This window comes from Rattus rattus, chromosome 9, assembly GCF_011064425.1.
Source record: "Rattus rattus isolate New Zealand chromosome 9, Rrattus_CSIRO_v1, whole genome shotgun sequence".
Taxonomy (NCBI): Eukaryota; Metazoa; Chordata; class Mammalia; order Rodentia; family Muridae; genus Rattus; species Rattus rattus.
Window position 1 is genome coordinate 86,175,142 of NC_046162.1, and position 19,033 is coordinate 86,194,174.

The 19,033-nt window shown below is 41.8% G+C and overlaps 2 protein-coding genes across 2 annotated transcripts in view; both read left to right on the forward strand.

Annotated features, from left to right (window-relative positions):
• Lhx1 (LIM homeobox 1) overlaps positions 1-454 on the forward strand; it is a 6,796-nt gene extending 6,342 nt beyond the window's left edge. The window contains exon 5 of the mRNA XM_032913750.1: positions 1-454. This exon is cut by the window's left edge and continues 1,518 nt beyond it. The gene's annotated coding sequence lies outside the window, so the exon portion shown is untranslated.
• Positions 455-5,043: 4,589 nt separating this feature from the next.
• The window catches only part of Aatf (apoptosis antagonizing transcription factor), a 91,365-nt gene continuing 77,375 nt past the window's right edge, over positions 5,044-19,033 (forward strand). Inside the window, exons 1-5 of the mRNA XM_032912330.1 lie at positions 5,044-5,275; positions 6,271-6,459; positions 6,934-7,023; positions 7,824-8,039; positions 8,435-8,572. Coding sequence (XP_032768221.1) covers positions 5,185-5,275; positions 6,271-6,459; positions 6,934-7,023; positions 7,824-8,039; positions 8,435-8,572 — 724 coding nt within the window. The 5' untranslated portion in view covers positions 5,044-5,184. The remainder of the gene's footprint in view (positions 5,276-6,270; positions 6,460-6,933; positions 7,024-7,823; positions 8,040-8,434; positions 8,573-19,033) is intronic.

Here is a 19,033-nt window from a genome sequence, read left to right on the forward strand (position 1 = left end):
AAAGGTGTTGTTTACACGAGGCAAAGGGAAAACATGATATTCAGACAGTTGCCAAATAGAATAAACTATAGCACAATTACTGTAATGGTTGCCTGGCACCAGCAACCTGAGAAAGTGTTTTAAAAAAAGTGTTACAAGGTTTAAAAAAAAAAACATCTTTGCTAACTTTTAGTCCTGTTAAACATTCATGAAATTGTTAATATGACTTATATAGACCCACACAGGTTTTATTTTTGTGTCTTTAAAATAAAAGTCCAAAATATTTAAATTTTATGGTCAAATATGCAGTCAACAGCTGCTACTTTTTCCTTTATATATTAAATTTCTCATATGTCTTTTATTGTTCTAATAAACCTAAGCTTGTGTGACCTCCAGTGCATATTAGACCATTCACTGTATGAAAGAAAACATGTTGAACAAATTTGTGAGTTTTTAATAAAAATAGAAAACCTGATGTTTAGACAATTGGTGTGGTATTCCATGTTTTCAGTGAGTGGAAGGAAGTCCCAATAGGGTGTTGAATGGACCCTCAGAAGCCAGTAGGGAGGGAGACTAGAGAGAGTGATCCATTTTCACCTTGACTCTAGTTGAAGTTCTTTCCCAAAGCCAGCCAAGCATTCTCTGGCTTCCCGCTGCTATTAAATACAGATTTGCATTCCCTGGGTTTAGCTGATATAGTTGCAGAGATATTTGCTGATAAGTTAATACAGAATTGGAAATAGGAATCAAATCCACGGCTTAAAAAAAAACCCCAACAAAACAACTGAGTGGCTCGGGTCTGTGATTAGGGGAGAGAACCTGAACACTCCCACCCCATCTCCTCCCTACACTTGCAAAGCCAGGCTTGTGAGTGTCAGATACTTGTAAACACAGTTAGACCTAGCCTTTTACAGCTTCAATTCATTTTCCACAGCTAATCCTGCTTTCTAATTTGGTGGGTTGAAAGATAACCTAAAATGAATATAAACTATAACTAGGAATGAGATCCTTTAATCCTTTCCACAGAGCTGATATGAAATGTTATTTTATACTATTTGCTACATTTGAAGTTCCCCAGAAGGAAAACTATTTTGTCTGGCATAAGATACACATTAAGTTTCTGTGGAAGATGCCTAATAGAGAAATCAAAATGCAACTGGGAGTTGCCAATAGGTAGGGCCTGAGAATAGTTCTCTCATCCAAAGTTTCATTAGAAGTGGAAGACATGTGAATATTTTCTTCTGTGAAAATAATGTATGGGTGGGTGTTTGAGTGTTTTAATACCAGGGTCCCAGGGTTTTTTGTTTTGTTTTGTTTTGCTTTTTTTTTTTTAAACAATATCGGTTGGATTTCAGTCTGGATTATTCCTTATTTTTTTTAAAAAAAATCAAACATTTTACATTAAGTTGTATGCAATTTCTAGCACTGTTTACTTACTTTGTTAAGACACAGCCAAGTTTATCTTTCCTGTAGAGAAGGCTTTAGAGTAAGCTATATTTCACTGCCCTCCTACAATGGCTTATCTAACTAACGACAGCCAGGGAGGAATCTGACAGTGCTCTTTCAGAAACCAAAATTTATGAAATACAAGGGAGAATTTGGAAACTCCTAGCCGTGGCATAAAGCGCCTTTTCTTAATATGCAATAATGGGCTGTGTGTTTTTTCTTTTAGCATTTATATACATAGCTAACATCCATTATGGCCACCACTCTGGAACCCTCCCCCTTAGAGGCATTCATTTGGCTGAACCTGTGCTCATCGGGAAGTGGCATTTTCCTATCAAGGGTGCTGAATTATTTAGCAGCTTTATTGTGCTATCGGAGTATTTGATAAGAAACGCTTTAAGGGTTGGGCAGGCGGCATGGATTCAATTCTAACTCCGTGGTGGTGGCGGCGTGGTCTTTTCCCTCTGCTGAGTCCCTGTGAAATCCAGCGAATACAGAGACGGGTGGTAACGGATCAGCAGGGGCTGGGTCGTATTCAACTCTCCTGCGCACCTCTGGCCCAGGGAACCTTTTCCTCCTTTCCCTCCTGGAGCTCCGGGGAAAGAATGACCGGAAGAAGGGAAGCGTCTTTTGGTCCCCTGTCGCTCCCTCCTATCAGAGAGGGCAGCCTCCCCACAGCAGGATTTGGCAAGCACTTTTCTTTGCCCAAGCTATCATAAAGCCTCCACTTCTGTGCCTCCAGGCACTTGTAGTCAGGGTTCCAGCCACAGGAAGCTGCCATCCAAGCTGAGGGTCGCAAAGCTCACCAATTCAACTTACCGCCCCCAGCCTCTACCCCCAGCAGCTTGTTTTGATGCAAGGCCTCACAAGAAGGCAGGTAAATTAGTGCAGACCCAGGACAAGTCCTGTCAGGGGCTGTTTAGGAAGACAGATAGGTCAGAACCTGGTTTCTCTAAACTCTGGAAACTAGCTGTTTCTGACCGTCTGAGGGAGGTCTATGGCTATTCCTGCCACTTGGCAGTTGAGGCAGCAGGTGGAGGGAGGTGAAACTTAAACTCCTGTCTTCTTCACAGGGCAGACTGCTCACCTGTAGTCTCTCTGCTCAGTCCACTTGCTTATCCTAGGACACTTAAAGGTTGAAACTTCTTCAGGAAGCTAGATTGTCCTTTACCGTCCCCTCCCCCACAGCCCACCCTCCAAATCCAACCCCACTCCACCCTAGTCTGGGGTCCTCCATCTGCCTTTCGAGAAACAAGAATGCAACTGGAGAAGGGGCTCCAGAGCATTTGAGTGGTCTGTCCCTTGCCCTATGCGTTACCTTGTTTTTGTCCCCCCACCCCCGAGTTGAGGACCAAAACCCAGGGCCTTGTGCTTCTAGGCAAGTGCTCTACCACTGAGCTAAATCCCCAACCCTGCCTTCCCTTTATTGCATCTTAAACTTTACCAGTCTTTCTTCTTCACTCCCTTCCAGGAAGAAGATTCCTGGGGTAGGAAAGCCTGCAAAGCAATTGGGGGGGGTATATATGTCAAGACTAAAATGCTACTGACTACTTCCTAAAAAACAAAATGGGTCCTAAGTCAGGAGCAGGCAAGAGAGGAGAGGGAGTGTTGGTAAGCAGGTTCTTGGCATCTTATACCGCTCAGCTCTGCCTCAAATAGGCCAATGTCCTGTACGCATAAGAGCTTCAAGGTGGTCTCTGCCCTGCTTCCCCCTTTCCCCTTACCTTTAAGGGCAGGTTTCTAAGCACTCTTAGCACCTGAAATAGCAAGGAAGGAGGACCTGGGTGAATATAATTTACTAAATGTGGGGTGGAAGAACATTTTTGTTCTCTATCTATGCCCAAGGCAAAACTGCACCTCATAGAGAACCGAGGAGCACATTTTTTTTTGCTATGGAGGCTCTAATACAGGCACCACAATCACCCAGAATACCTTAAAAAAAAAAAAGAAAGAAAGAAAGAAAAGAAACTCTCTAAACTACTCTCAGCCATACAGCGAGAATTTCTTCACCTGAGTCTCTGCCTAGTCTGATGTTCTTTGCTTTCCATGTCTGAAAGGCTTTATTCTTTTATTCTAAAACAGTCTCTCTCTCTCTCTCTCTCTCTCTCTCTCTCTCTCTCTCTCTCTCTCTCTCGTAGCCTTGGTCGTCTTCACTCAAGGGTCAGTTAGGACAGGAACATGGGACACGCCACACTAAAGTAGAAACCTCTTATTACCCGAATCTGAGGCTCTCTGAATTGTCTCCCAGTGGGTTTCACTGGGAAGCTACCAGTTGCCTACACTGCTGGCTTTGGGATCCAACTGGCCTGGAGTATACCTAAGAAATGGTACTGGCCTGGAGATTTAGAACTGGAAGAGTTCCTGTTTAGCATACACAACACTCTCCACCTTAGCTCTGAATAAACAGGGAGTAGTTGCAGGCACCTGCTTCTAATCCCAATAGAGGCAGGAGGATCAAGGAATTCAGGGTCATCTTCAACTACTTTAGTGTGTTGGAGGCTAGAGACTGTCTCAATATACAAACAGACATGGACACAGTGTCCATTAGTTAAGTAGTTTTTTGACTGGATTCTTTTGAGACAGCATTCCTGTTTACAGTAGATTCTAGGTCTCCACGGAGGGAAGACCTCCAACAGATCAGTATAGACCACTTTACACTCAAATTTGTCATTCCTCCTTGCAGTTCATGTTTCCTGCCCTTCTAGGCTGGTCACTGTAGAGAGAGAATCTAACTTACACATCCTTTATTTCATCTAGCAGTGCCTAGCACAGTGAGCAGTCAAGGGATGCTCCATTGAAGGCAAACGAATGCAAAGTGATTGCACTATCTTCATGTACCTGGATGCAATCAAATTTATCTCATTAAGGTCTTTGTATTTTGAGTCTAACCATCTAATACTAGAACTGAGGGAAGGATTTCTCTTCTCCATTGTTCACTCGTTTCTGTGGGGTCTGTCTGAGTCGTTCCATCTTTGAACAGAAAGCTGTTAATATCAAGGAGTGTGTAGTAGAGTAATTCTACCCCCCCCCCCGCACCCTACCCCTCCCATCCTCACTTGTGCTTGCCCAGGCAAGCGGGTACAAGAAGCTACAGAAAACAATCTTGATTTGTGGTCCAACCATCGCGATTCCTAATTATTTCTATCAATAAAGATCGTACTTCGCCGCACCCTTACACACGTAGGCCGCTGAGATGGAAACTGTGCTTGGCCCCAAGCTCCACAACACTAAAAAAAGCCCTGTTTTGAGTCTCGGGTCTGTGCTCGCTCGAGTATGTACCTGAGGTTCGAGAGGCTTATCCTTTACTCCTTTCACAAATCAGCCAGCCACCACGAGCCACAGCTACTTTACGCTTAATTCCTAAACCAACCTCGCACAAAGCTTGAGGCGTTATTTCGTGCTTAGGGGACCCTGGCAGCTCATAACACAATCAACATTTCTAGCTAGAAGCGGTCACGTGCCCTTGCGCGCTCCCGCGCTGCGCGCCCCTGAACTCTGGCGCACGCGCGTTAGGCTGCTTGCGACCCAGGGTTTCGGGCGCCTGCGTCTCCAGCCTAGCAGCCCTGTGGTGACGTAAGGCCCCGCCCCTCCGGCGCGCGCCTCCCGGAAGTTGCCTACTGGGATTCTGAACGCTGGCTCTGCGAGGTCTCCGCCTGTAGTTGCGGAGTAGAGTCCGGCTGTAGCATCGCTGCCGGGAGTATCCTGCCCGGGCTCGGCCTCCAGGTTCACGAGCGCAGTGCCGACAGTGACCTGGTGACCATGGCGGAGCCGCAGCCCCTGGCTCTGCAGCTGGAACAGTTGTTGAATCCCAGACCGCGTGAGGCGGATCCTGAGGCGGACCCGGAGGAGGGTGAGGCCTGACTCGGGCTGGCCACGTGCAGAGCTTTGGCCCGACTTAAAGTGGGCCCTAGCGGCCTGCTGGTGCTTGGACCGTCTCTCCTTCCCTTTGCGCTGAAGAAAACTGTCTCTTGGGAGGGGAAGGTTGGCCTCTACAGGGGTGGAGGGTGACATGATCTGTAAACGTGCATTCGAGACTTTGGGGTGGGCGGGGCACAAGGACTCTGGCAGGGAGTTGCTGTAGGGAGCCGACTGGCACTTATTTAGGAAGCCCTTTCTGGTATTACCTTCGAAAGGAGAAAGAAGTCTGATGAGTTTCAGGTTTTTCGTGTGTTTGAAACTGACTGCTTCTAAAAACTTGCTTCGAGAATGAAAAAGATTATCTGATGCTGTTGAACCGTGTTTATTTAGGCCTTAAGACATTTGTCCACATTCTGATGACAGACTGATTCTCCATAAACCTATTCTGAGACTGGCTGGGAGTAATTGTGTTTTAGACGTGGGTCAGGGAGGTGAGGAAGACAGCTGGATATGTGTCATGATTATCTCTAGCACTCGATAACTGTCACATATTGAAGAATTTAGGACCTTGGGCATGTAGCCGATATACTTGATGCACTGGATTTAACCTTCAGAACCTCTGAAAAAGAAAAAAAAAATTAAAAATAAAAAAAAAAAACACCATGAAAAAGGAAGGAAGAATCAGACTGGATTTATAGCATCCAAGGCGTAAAAAGATGTCTACTAAGCAGGGAGTTAGCTTTTTGTTTAGAAATGGAAAGCAGCATGACAGCAGTCTCCCTAGGAACCAGAAGTAAACTCCCAATTCCAGTAAGTTAGCGGAGATGTGTATAGGGGACACGTCATGAATCAAGGGCTGGGGATGTAGCCCAGTAGTAAGAGTACTCACCTAGCACAGGAAGATGGGATGGGGGTTGAAATGGCTTAATTGGGTTCCTAGTAAAGTTTTTTCTAACCTAAGATTCTATTCTCCTCCCTCCTCAACAGCCACTAGAGCCAGAGTGATTGACAGGTTTGATGAAGGGGAAGAGGAGGAAGATGATCTGCCAGTGAGTGGTATTAGAAAGTTGGCACCGGTCTCCCTCTTGGACACCGACAAAAGGTATTCTGGCAAGACCACTTCTCGGAAAGCTTGGAAAGAAGACCATTGGGAGCAGACTCTGCCAAGTTCATCGGGTGAGTAGACATATTCACCCCAAACTCTGGGCTTAGTTGTGTGTGGTTAAACTGTTTTGTTTCTGGAAGTCTCTGTGTCTCTACTTTTTTTTTTTTTTTTTTTTTTTCTTTTTTTCGGAGTTGGGGACTGAACCCAGGGCCTTGGGCTTGGTAGTCAAGCGCTCTACCACTGAGCTAAATCCCCACCCCATCTCTACTTATTTTAGGAAAGACCATTGAATTGGCACTAGGACGGGCCTTAGGGGTCAGCGTTTCACTTTAAAAAGAATCCTAAAGCCCAGTTAAGCTTTTTATCTCATTTCGTTTGACTTTGTTTCCCGTTAGCATTTTAGAGATGGTAGATGGTTCAGTTGAGTAGAGCACAATAACATGTTTTCTCTTTCATATAAGATCCCATAGACTAATTGAAATGAAAGACGTGGCCTGGTATGTTTCTCTAGGTAATCCCTTCCCCTTTTTTTCCTTATGATTTAGATAAGGAAGTATCTGATGAAGGAGGCTCTGAAGCTGGGGATTCAGAGGACCTGGAGGAGCTCTCAGAAGATGTTGAGGAAGACTTGGAAGGTGAGAATGAGGATAGTTTTTATCTCAGAATTAGGGGAGACTGAAGCAGGGGGATCAGGAGTTCAAGGCCAGCCTGAGCTACACCTGACATCCTGTCTCAGAAGAACAAACAAATAAAAAGAAACCTAGAACTCAAAGTTACCAACTTCAGGTTAATGTCTCACCCTAAAATGAGGGGGAGAATGTGCAATGCATAACGGGTATTGGCAGGGCTCTGTGGTAAAAAAAGTTGATATGTGCGTGGTGCTTTTTATATTTTGACTTTTTGTTTTTCAGGTCTTGTATTGGTTTCCTGTGTGTTAGTTACTCATGAAACTGACCTCTTGTCATTGTAAATGAAAACATAATGCTTCCATCTTTCCTGAGAAAGAATCAGCTTATGGTTTTAAGCAGTAGTGCATTTCTCAAGGTGGAAGAAGTCTCTGGATATGGATACTGAGAGGACGCCGTTATTTTAGGGAGGTTAGCGGAGCTTTGTTGAGGGTCCAGTGATAATATCTGAGGAACTTCTTTCAGGTTATGATAGGTGCGATTCAGTCCCTGATGTAGTTCTAAGGTTTTGTCTACAGAGTGTGTTTCAGGCTACCAGGACTCATGCTCTGTCTGTCTTTGTTTCCATTAGCATTTTAGAGATGGTAGATAACGTGGTAGATATGTAGTAAGTTTGTTCAGCTGAATAGAGCATAATAACATGTTTGCTCTTTCATATAAGATCCCACAGACTGATTGAAATGAAAGACGTGGCCTGGTATGTTTCTTTAGGTAACTCTCTTACCCTTTTTAAATCCCTTATGATTTAGACAATGAAATACCTGATGAAGGAGGCTCTGAAGATGGGGATTCAGAGGGCCTGGAGGAGGAGATCTCAGAAGATGTTGAGGAAGACTTAGAAGGTGAGGATGAGGAAGACAGAGAAGAGGACAGGAACAGTGAAGATGACGGCGTGGTGATGGCCTTCTCCGGTGTTAAAGTTTCTGAGGAAGTGGAAAAAGGAAGAGCTGTGAAGAACCAGATAGGTGCGTGTGTGCTTTTGCTGCTTGCTTGCTTTTCAGAGTTTCTGCATCTGTCTGCTCTTTAGTTGTGGTTGTTCTGTCTCTCCAGTGTGTCCGTCCAGTTAGTCTGTGACCAGAGGCCTGCATCCCAGTTCCTGTATAGCTGCTTAGCAGGTTCTGCACTAATCCTTGTGGGAGGTTGAAGAGGAGAGTGTTGTCTCCTCTTGTCAACGTTTCCTCTCTCATAACAATTATTCCCATCTAAGAGAGAGAGTTTATTTTCTAGAGTGAGGAATGTTTGTATAGCACGAAACTCATCGAGTATGCTGCTTAGAAATTGGTGTTCTTGTCCTTCAGAGCCCAGCCCAGAGAGACCTTCTGACCCTGACACGGGGTTTTCTTTTTACTTTTTTCTTCAGCGTTGTGGGACCAGCTCTTGGAAGGAAGGATCAAACTACAAAAAGCTCTCTTGACTACCAATCAATTGCCTCAACCAGATGTTTTCCCTGTCTTCAAGGACAAAGGTGGCCCAGAATTTGCCAGTGCTCTGAAAAATAGTAAGAATACTCATATCATTTTGGGGTATACTGGATTGGATGTAAAAAATAAAAACATTTTTTTTTTAAATTTTAGGTATAGTATACTATAGAATATCGGTTTTAGTTCTTCGGTTACATTTGAGCTTATCTAAAAAGCTGAATTATCAACCCTTCTTCTAAAAATAGCAATATAACCTATTATCAGATGAAGACAACTGTAAAGTGGATTGGGCATATGAGCCATGTCTGTTTTATGATATCACTTGCCAGCCTTCTCTGGCTTTTTGAGTTAATTCTTAAAGTTTTTATTGTTCTTTTTGATTTTTTTTTTGAGACAGGGTTTCTCTGTGTAGCCATGGCAGGCCTGGAATTTGATCTGTAGACCAGGCATGCCTTGAACTCTGATATCTTCCTGCTCCTTGACTGGAATGCTAGGATTAAAGGAGTATGCCACCACTCTGGATGAGTTACTTCTTAAAGTATTGGGAAACCTACAGATGTAGAACAAAAGGGAGTGAGAGATTGAGTAATTAAACTCAGTCCTTATGCTGGTTGTAACAGATTCTTTTTTTTTTTTGGTTCTTTTTTTTTTTTTCCCGAGCTGGGGGACCTAACCCAGGCCTTGCACTTCCTAGGTAAACGCTCTACCACTGAGCTAAATCCCCAGCCCCGGTTATAACAGATTCTTAAAGGATGCATTCCTCTGTTAGGAGGGCTTTGGAACAAGTTAAATGATGTTATTCCTATCTTTCCTTTGGATAACAAAGAGAAAAGAGACTGAGAGACTGACTGCAGGGGAAGAATTATTTTGGAAGAGAATTATTGCGCTATAAACTCAAAGAATTCTAGAGAAAAAGAATTTAGAGGTTACTTGGTTCCTAATTCCTTCACTTTACAGATGAGAAAACCAGAGATAGTGGCTCACTCAAAGAGTTTGTTCATTAACAAAAGGTGTAAAACTCCAGCTTTTTTCCCCTTAAACCAGGAGTCCCCCTCACACCTATGCTGTCTCCTGTGTGTCCAGTGGCACCAGAGTACTGGGGCACAGGGAAATGTGAGTCTTGGGCAGCACGGCTACCCTAACTTGTATGCTGAGAAGTTGCTGTCCTGGTTATTTTGGAGACTAAGGCAAGAGTATCCTTTTAGCCTAGGATTTAAGGGCATGCTGAGCAACCCAAACAAAAACAAAACAAAAAGCCCCCATGAAACCCAAAATGTAACCTTTTATCGTAGGGAGTTCAATTTGGAACAGCATTGAGGACATCTGGTCTGATATCGCTTTTAAATAGAATCATTTGAGCACAATTCAGGATGCATGTGCAACTTTGAGGATAGAAATTTCAGGGGTTGGGGATTTAGCTCAGGTTCGGGCTCCAGCTCTGAAAAAAAAAAAAAAAAAAAAAGAAATTTCATTTCCTTTCCCTCCCTTCCTTCCTTCCTTCCTTCCTTCCTTCCTTCCTTCCTTCCTTCCTTCCTTCCTTTCTTCCTTCCTTTCTTTCTTTCAGACAGGGTCTTACTATGTAGACCTGCCTGGCCTCACAGAGATCTACTTTCTATCTCCCCACTGCTAAGATTAAAAGGCACAGGCTACCACACCTGGCACAGCATTTCTTTTGTAGAATAAGCAGTTAGAAATGACTTTCTGTGGACAGTTTTTAGTTTTGTGGTCTGTCATATTCATACTTGAAATTTGTTTTCTGTGAAATCTGGGCAGGATCAGAGTGTGTATTGTGAGCCTGATCTCTCCTGACTTCTCTTTTTCCTCCCTAAATACATGATATATATATTTTTTTTAGGTTTCTGGAGTACTTCTTGGCTATTTTTAGTGCCCTAGTATCCTCATTTCTGAGATGCCTTTGGATGAAACCTAAGCTGCTCTAGAGCAAATGTTTTAAACATTTTATAGTAAGAGCTTTAACATTTTGTTACTTATTAGTCTTCTTTCCTGAATCTTTATGAATATTCATTAAAATACAGGTATTTCTGGATTAGCATTGCATACTCGATTTCTTTAGTCGCTTGCATGTTACTTTAATTCTGCTTTGTGACACTTCTGGCCTTTCTAATTCTTTGCACTTACCCAGTTGCCTTGTCCTGGTGAACATCTATCACTCTTAAGTCTGTTAGTCTGGCACGTGTAGGTTGTGGTAGAAGAGAGAGGGACGGACAGAGTGTTGTTCGCTACTGCATTCCGAGAGGACGGGGTTGGGGGATCTAATAATCAGACTTTCCATGCAACTGAAGGGTGGGGGGGGATCTAATAACCAGACTTTCCATGCAACTGAAGGCGGCTGCTTCTTGTTTGCCTCCATCTTATGACGTGAGACTCAATATGTTACATACACGCCTGTCTGGACGGTTTTCAACACTATTGGGGCATATTCTTGGTAACTAGTGTAGTTCTATTATAATTAGTATGAAACAGGCCAAATCAGGGGTTGGGGATTTAGCTCAGTGGTAGAGCGCTTGCCTAGGAAGCGCAAGGCCCTGGGTTCGGTCCCCAGCTCCGGAAAAAAAAAAAAACAGGCCAAATCTATACCAATTCACTTTGCTTTTGATTCAGTAGGTTTTTGTTTGTTTTTCTGAGACAAAGTCTTCTGTCTGGTTCAGGTGCTGTGTAAATCAGTCTGGTTCAAACTTAGACCTACCTGCCCTTGCATCCAGACTTGGGATTAAAGGTGTGCTTAGTCAGAACAGTTATAGTTAGATTTCCAGGGTTTGTTGTTCAGTTTTAGACAGGTCTCATGTACCTTAACCTGGCTTTGGACTAGCTGTGTAGTAGAAGATAGCCCTGAACTCCTAATTCTCTTGCTTCCACCAGCGTTAAATAATGCTGGATTATTTACTTTTTATTTATTTATTTATTTAGAGACAGTGTCTCATGTATTCATGTTGTCCTCTACTTTGCTGTGTAGTTAAGGATGGCCTTGGACTTCTGATCTTCCTGCTTCCTTCTCTAGTACTAGGGGTAGAGTCATGTGTACTGCCATGTCTAGAGTACAAGTACCCTAACACCCTGCCTGGTTAGACACTATCTCAGCAGTTGATTAACTCTATGGTCTTGGGCAGGTTACTTTACAGTAAGATAGGACTAATATGGTTGTGAGGATTAAAGGCCACAATCAATGTAAAACATTGTAGTTACACAGTGTCTGGCATACATTCTTCCGTAAGAACTAGGTACCAGAGTTATCTTTTTCTGTTGATAGACATTTGGCAATGTTCAACTATGTGAACATGTATTTTTACCATCTTCTTCTTTTTTTTTTTAAAGATTTATTATTTTTCTATTTTATATGAATACACTGTAGCTGTCTTCAGACACACCAGAAGAGGGCATCGGATCCCATTACAGATGGTTGTGAGCCACCATGCGGTTGCTGGGAATTGAACTCAGGACCTCTGGAAGAGCAGTCGGAGCTCTTAACCACTGAGCCATCTCTCCAGCCCCTACCATCTTCTTACTAGTATTTAGAATCCCTGTGTAGTTTAATCTAATTATCGTCTAGTGTTATAGTCTACTGTAATACTTGTAAAACCTACCTCTTATGATGCTATAGAAAGGTAGGTTGATAGTGATTTCCTTATTGCCCTGCAGAAGCATTCAGCAAAGTATTTTCCTTTTTAATATTGGTTATTATTTTGTGTGTGTGTGTGTGTGTGTGTGTGTGTGTGTGTGTGTGTGTGTGTGTGTGTAAAAACATGCAAGCTGGAACAAACAAGCACAAGTGTGTACATTAGACATCCCAAGATTCCATCCCATGGAAGTCAGAGAATTTTGTGGGGTTTCTTGTCTCTTACCTTTATGTGGGTTCTAAGAATAGATTTTAGCTCATTAGACTTGAAATGAAAGTACTTTTACCTGCTGTTCCATCTCACTGGTCCAACCTTGAATATGTTTTTGGGGTTTTGGTGACCCCCAAGTACACTGTTTGAGTTCTCCTACCTGTCTGATCTCTTCATAAGTTCTTTAAATATATATATGATTTTTAATTTTTTAAAGAGATTTATTTACTATGTATACAGTGTTCTGCCTGCATGTATGCCTGCAGGCCAGAAGAGGGCAACAGACCCCCCCCCCCATATAGATGGTTGTGAGCCACCATGTGGTTGCTGGGGAATTGAGCTCAGGATCTCTGGAAGAGCAGCCAGTGCTCTTAACCTCTGAGCCATCTTTCAAGCCTTGATTTTTAATTTTTAAAATTATGAGTATATATGTGCACTTGTGCACATGAACACAGGTACCTCTGGGGGCCAGAAGAGGGCATCAGATCCCCTGGCTGGACTTATAGGCAGTTGTGAGCCATCTGGCTTGGGTGCTGGGAACTGAACTCCAATCCTATAGGAGTGGTAAGCACTGTTTATTTACCTCTGAGATATCTCTCCAGCCCTTCAAGCTCTTCTCTCTGGCAGTGTAAACTCAGTAAATACAGGATTCTGTTCTTAGGTTGTGTATTTTCAGTATATTTTCCTTGCACTATCATTTACTCTCAGGGTCTTCCTGATAACTTTTAAATAGACGTAATAGCCATATTTTGGCACTGTAGATCCCTAGAACCAAGTCTGTACTTTCAGCACTTCAAAATCGACTTTTCAGAAATGTGAGGAATATTTCCTCGCTCTTAGTCTCCAGGCCCCTTGCTGTTGTATGTTGGCAGTTATATCTCTTGAACTGTGAAGTGATTTCCTAGTAGCTGTGTAAGATTAAGCTGTAGAGTAACTGTAACAAAATTCAGGGACACTCTTCACACAAGCTACTTCTCCAAAGATATTAGCTTTCTCCCTTTGACTTTCATTTAACCAGTCTTAAAACATCAGGAATTAGGGCTTTTCTGTTGGTGACAGTGTTGTGTAAGAAAAAGGCAGGTTATTTAAGAACATGCCAGATAAGTTATATATACTACATTATATACATAGCATATATTAAAGTAGGAAGGGGAACACAGTGAACTCCCACTTAATATCACTAATTTAAATGCTTAACTCATGTTAATCTTACTGCATCTTTTTTTAAATATTTATTTATTTATTTATTTTATGTGTAAGTACACTATCACTGTCTTCAGACACAGCAGAAGAGGGCACCAGATCTCATTACAGATGGTTGTGAGCCACCATGTGGTTGCTGGGATTTGAACTCAGGACCTTGGGAAGAACAGTCAGTGCTCTTAACCACTGAGCCATCTCTCCAGCCCCCACTGCATCTTTCTTTATGCTGGCAACTTCTCTCTTCTGCACCATTATGAAGTAAATAATATATGCACTTTGATTTTTTTTATTAAGTTTTTCAGCATGCATTGCTAAAAAATAAGGTATTAATTCTTTTTAAAGATTTATTCATTTTATGTGTGTTTTGCCTGCATGTATTTATGTGCACCTCATACATGCTTGGTGCCTTTGGAAGCAAGAAAAGGACGTTGAATTTCCTGGAATTGGATTTATGCGTGGTTGTGAACTACTTTGGGGGTGCTGGGAGTCAAACCTAGGTCCTCTGCAAGAGCAACATGTGTCTTAACTGCTGAACTGATGCTTCTCCAGCTCTAAACATTTTACTAGCTGGATGTGGCCCCTCCTTTTAAACATAGTGGATCTCTGAGTTCTAGGTTAGCCTGGTCTATATAGCAAGTTCCAGGATAGTCAGGCCTAATTACTGAGACTCTGTCTCAGAAAAGAAAAAAATCTTATAATCATTGTTCCACATAAAAATATTAGCAAGTTAGTTAATAGTGCTAGGAAATGAACCCAGGGCCTTGTGCATGCTAACAAGTTCTCTGCCTTAGCTGGGCAGTTAATTTTTAATAAGAATTGCTGGTGTGGACAGATGGGAGAATTGAGAGCTTTTCTGTAACAGGCAGTCTGCTGTCTTCCCAGAGTTTGCTGTACAGCTTTAAATGAAGTGATAATAGGAAAGCTAAACTTTAACCATAGTAAGTTGACCTTTCAGTTAAATGCATGTTATTAATGTGTTTAATGAGATGCATTACAAACTGCAGTGAGTACCATGTTTCATTACAGGTCTAAAATGCAATATCATTAAAGACCTTTAATAGAAACAATGGTTGACATTTTGATATTTCCCATAAGCAAAACACCCAGGAACACAGTATAATGTACATAAATGTAGGGGAAGTTCGAATTTTTTCACTTGCCTAAGAGTTTAAAACAAATTCTACTGTTAGTAACGTGTTTTCTTTGCTCCCTTCATTTTCCTGTTTCTGATTTATGTTCACCTCATTGTTCTGTGGCCCTTTTCTCAAGACCTGCAATGATTTCAACTTGATTTGATTTATTGTTGTTTTAGGCCTCACTCTGTAGCCCTAGCTGTTTTGCTATGTAGATCAGTCTGGCCCTGAGCTAAAACCATATCCCTGCCTCTGCCTCCTGGGTGCTGGGATTAAAGGCGTGAATCACCACATCCTGCTGAATAGCATGGCAGTTCGTGTTTGTTTTTAATTTAAATATCTTTTTTAAATTTTATTTTTATATTTATTTTATGTCTATGAGTATGCGGGCCCTTGTGTGTAGTGCCCACAGGGGTCAGAAGAGGATGTTGAATCTTCTGGAACTAGAGTTACAGATGGTTGTGAGCCATGATATGAGTGCTAGAAACTGAACCCTGGTCCTCTGAAAGAAAAACAAGTGTTCTTATGGATGAACAGCCTCGGCCTCATAGACTAACACAATTACTACTAATATGACCTCGGCACTTAGAGAACGGCATTTTCTTGGGGCTGCAGGTAAAGGTGCTTGCTTGCCACCTCACTTTCCAACCTGAAGTCAGTCCCTGGAGCAGATAGGGTGGAGAGAACTGATTCCCTCAAGTTGTCTTTTTTTTTTTTTTTTTTTGCTTCAGATAAATTTTTATTCCTTGTACCATGTTATAGCACAACATGCATCTTGGAGAGATAACAACATAAACAACGGTATCAATAAATAGCTTATTATCCCTTTTCAACCTCACACTATACATAAACACTTTCTCAAGGAGGTTCCAGAGTCTTGACATGTGTTTGATTTCCACTGGCCATTTGCCTTAGTTGTAGAAAATCTTCACTTGTAACAGAAGTGTATAAAACAGGTAATAAACTACCAATCAGGGCAACTAGGCAGACTGACAGGGTCAAATACCCTGATCCAACGTAAGGTCTAGGTTGAGTCACCACAGCACATCCGCCAGTCAACAGTTCATGTAAGTCTTTTAGGAAAGGCCATTGGTTTTAGAATTAGGTTCTCTGAGATTAGAATCTGAGTAGAATCAAGTTGTCCTCTTGACTTTTATCTGCATGCTGTAGCATACATGTACCAACTCAACAATAATAAATGTTAACACCTTTTAATTAAAAAATGAAGTTTTCAAATTTAAATAAATCATGGGAAGTAATGGATTTGTATTAAACAATATTTTTAAGAGTTTTGTTTATTATATTTTAGCTTTAGTTTTTTAAGACAGAGTTTCTTTGGGTAGTCCTGACTGTTCTGAAAGACCAGGCTGTCTTATAGACCACACTGGCCTGGAACTCAAAGAACTGCCTAAGTCTGCCACCTGAATGTGACGTTAAAGACATGTGCCATCACCACCTAGTGAGTTCTGTTTATTTTTAAGTAGACAATGCATTCAAATAGTTTAAAAGATGGTAAGGAAAACTGGCATGGTGGTGCCTGCTTTTAATCCAGTACTCAAGATGTATGTATTTCTTGCAGATTCATGAATTTTAGGCTAGCCTGATCTATAGATGAAGTTACAGGACAGCCAGGGTTGTCCTTAAAAACAACACCCAAACCAAAATGATAAGGACTATACTCTGAAACTCTGTACTATTGTCAATAACACAGACCCTTCTCTCCTTCTTCCCTCTTTTCTTATTTTTAATGGTAAAATTTTATTGAAATGAAATCTTATATTTCAGACAAAACCTTGAAGTGACTAATATAATAGTTTTAATAATTATAATATAACTATTATAATATAATAGTTTTATGGAAATATTTGTCTATTATATAAACGACAATGAGTGCAAAGGCTTCCCTATGAGTATTATTGTTATTATTTTATGAAACAGACTCTCATATCTTTGTCAAACTCATTATCTCTATGTAGCCAAGGCTGGCCTTGAATTCCTGATCCTCTTTCTGCTTCCCAAATTCTGAGATTACAGGTGTGTGCCACTAAAGCCCAGTTGGCTCCATTAAGTGTATTTTTACCCCCTTTCCTTTCTGCTCTCCATTCTGTGTGTGTGCGTGTGTGTCTGATCCTGGTTTTTACATAGGTGTTAGGAATGCACACTCCAATTCTCATGCTTGTACTATATGCACTTAAGTCTTCTTTGTTTTGTTTTTCTTTAGACAGAGTTGCTATGTAGCCCTGGCTGGTCTGGAATTACTGTATAGACTGGGCTGGTTTTGAACTATTAGTGATCCTCTAGCTTCTGCCTCCAAAGTGCTAGCATAACCAGTCTGTACCACCATGTCCAGCTTTGGCTCTACCATTGAGTAAAGTTTATAAAGAACCAGACCAAGGATGAGGGACTAGGACATTTACGATAGCAGATACTTTTCTCTTAACCATTTGGTATAGGTATTATACCCATCACATTGTGTATATATAGCAAGCCCTCTATGCTGACTACATTTCCAGCTCTCCTCTTCTTCTACTTCTTTCTCTTTTACTTATGTAGTTTATGTACGTTTTGCCTCCATTTATGTCTGTCAGCACACAGAGCATCAGATCCCAAGCGACTATAGTGAGCCACCATATGGGTACTGGGAATTGAACTCACGACCTCTGGAGGAACAGCTCTTAACCTCTGGGCCATTTTTCTATCCTCTCTCTTTCTCCCACTCTCTCCCTCCCTCCCCCCTCCGTCTTTCCTTTCCTCCCTCCATTTTTTCTTTCCTCCCTCTGTCTTTCCTTTCCTCCCTCCGTCTTTCCTTTCCTCTCTCCATCCCTCCCCCCTCTCTCTTCAGGGATTCTCTGTGTAATCTGGCTGTCCTAGAACTCACTAGATAGAACAGGCTGGCTTGAAACTCAAAGATCTGCCCGCCTCTGCCTTAGATAAAAGGCAGGCACCATCATCTCCTTTCACCTCTCTTTCTTTCTTTTGTTCTTCTTTTTTCCCTTTTGGTTTTTTGAGATTGGGTTTCTCTATATATCCCCAGTTTTTCTAGAACTTGCCCTGTATACCAGATCCCATCTTAATGGGAGCTGGGCAGGTAACCATATAGATGGCCTCATCAAACACTTTTGAAGCTTTGTTTTATAGGAGTAGAATGTTCCAGATATTTTACAGCACCTGTTTCTTCCATAGTTGGTTAGGTTAGGTTACAGGAGTCAGGTTTTGCCTCAGTTTCTTGTGTCTTTCTCACCCTAAGACCAAGCTTTATTCCTAGTAAAAGGGGCATTGCAAGAGTGGTGTTGGCACTTCTGGATATTACTTTACATAGACATTTTCTTTTCTTCTGAGACAGAGTTTCTCTGTAGCCTTGACTAGACCTTGCTCTGTGGACCAGGTTGGCTTATAACTCAGAGATCTACCTGCCACTGCTGGGGTTAAGGGCCTGTGCCACCATGCCTTGGCCTACAATAAGAGATTTTAAATTTGTAATGAGTAGGCTGGGGGTTTTAGCATTCAAAATCTTCTTTCTTTTCCCTTCCCCTACTATCTACAGGGTCTTGCATAGCCAGGCTATCCTCAAACTCTGTTTATAGCTGACAGTAACTTTGACAATCACTTAAAATTCATAAAAGACAAGAGAATATTTTTTTACAAATAACAAATGAACATATGTCTCAGATCTTATATTAAAATCAGTTCAAGCTAGTTTATAATAACTTATGTGTAAAACATAAAACTATAAAGTGTTTCCAAGACCACAATCTTCATGACCTTGGGTTAGCCAGTGATTTCTTAGACACCATAACACAAAATCAGTCTATGGGGCTAGAGAGACGGCTCAGTGGTTAAGAGCACTGAATGCCCTTTTAGAGGATTAAGGTTCAGTTCCCAGAGTCTGTATATAGTAAACCTTTGTAACTCCAGTCCCAGGGTATCTGGTGCCCCTTTCTGGCCTTTGCTGGAGTTGCATGCTTGTGGTACACAGACATACATGCAGGTAAAACACCAAAGCAAAGTCTAAATAAAAGCAAACAATTAAGACAAAAAGGTACAGCCCAAAGAAGAAATTAGTGATTGTGCTGTCTGCATCAGAACCTTGTGTTCTGTGTTAACAGTGAAAAAGCAAGGTACAGATAGGAGGAAAGGCTTGCAAATCATGTTCCAGTCAAAAACATGCCTTTAGAATATGTAAGGATTCTCAAAACACAAGAATGAAATTACTCATTTAAAACATGCACAGGTGCCAGCAATTTGGCTCAGAGGGTAAAGATGTCTGTCACCAACGCTGAAGGCATGCATTCAGTTCCCTGGGATCCAGTGCTGGAAGGAGATAGTTCACTCCTGAAAGTTTTCCCTGACCTTCACA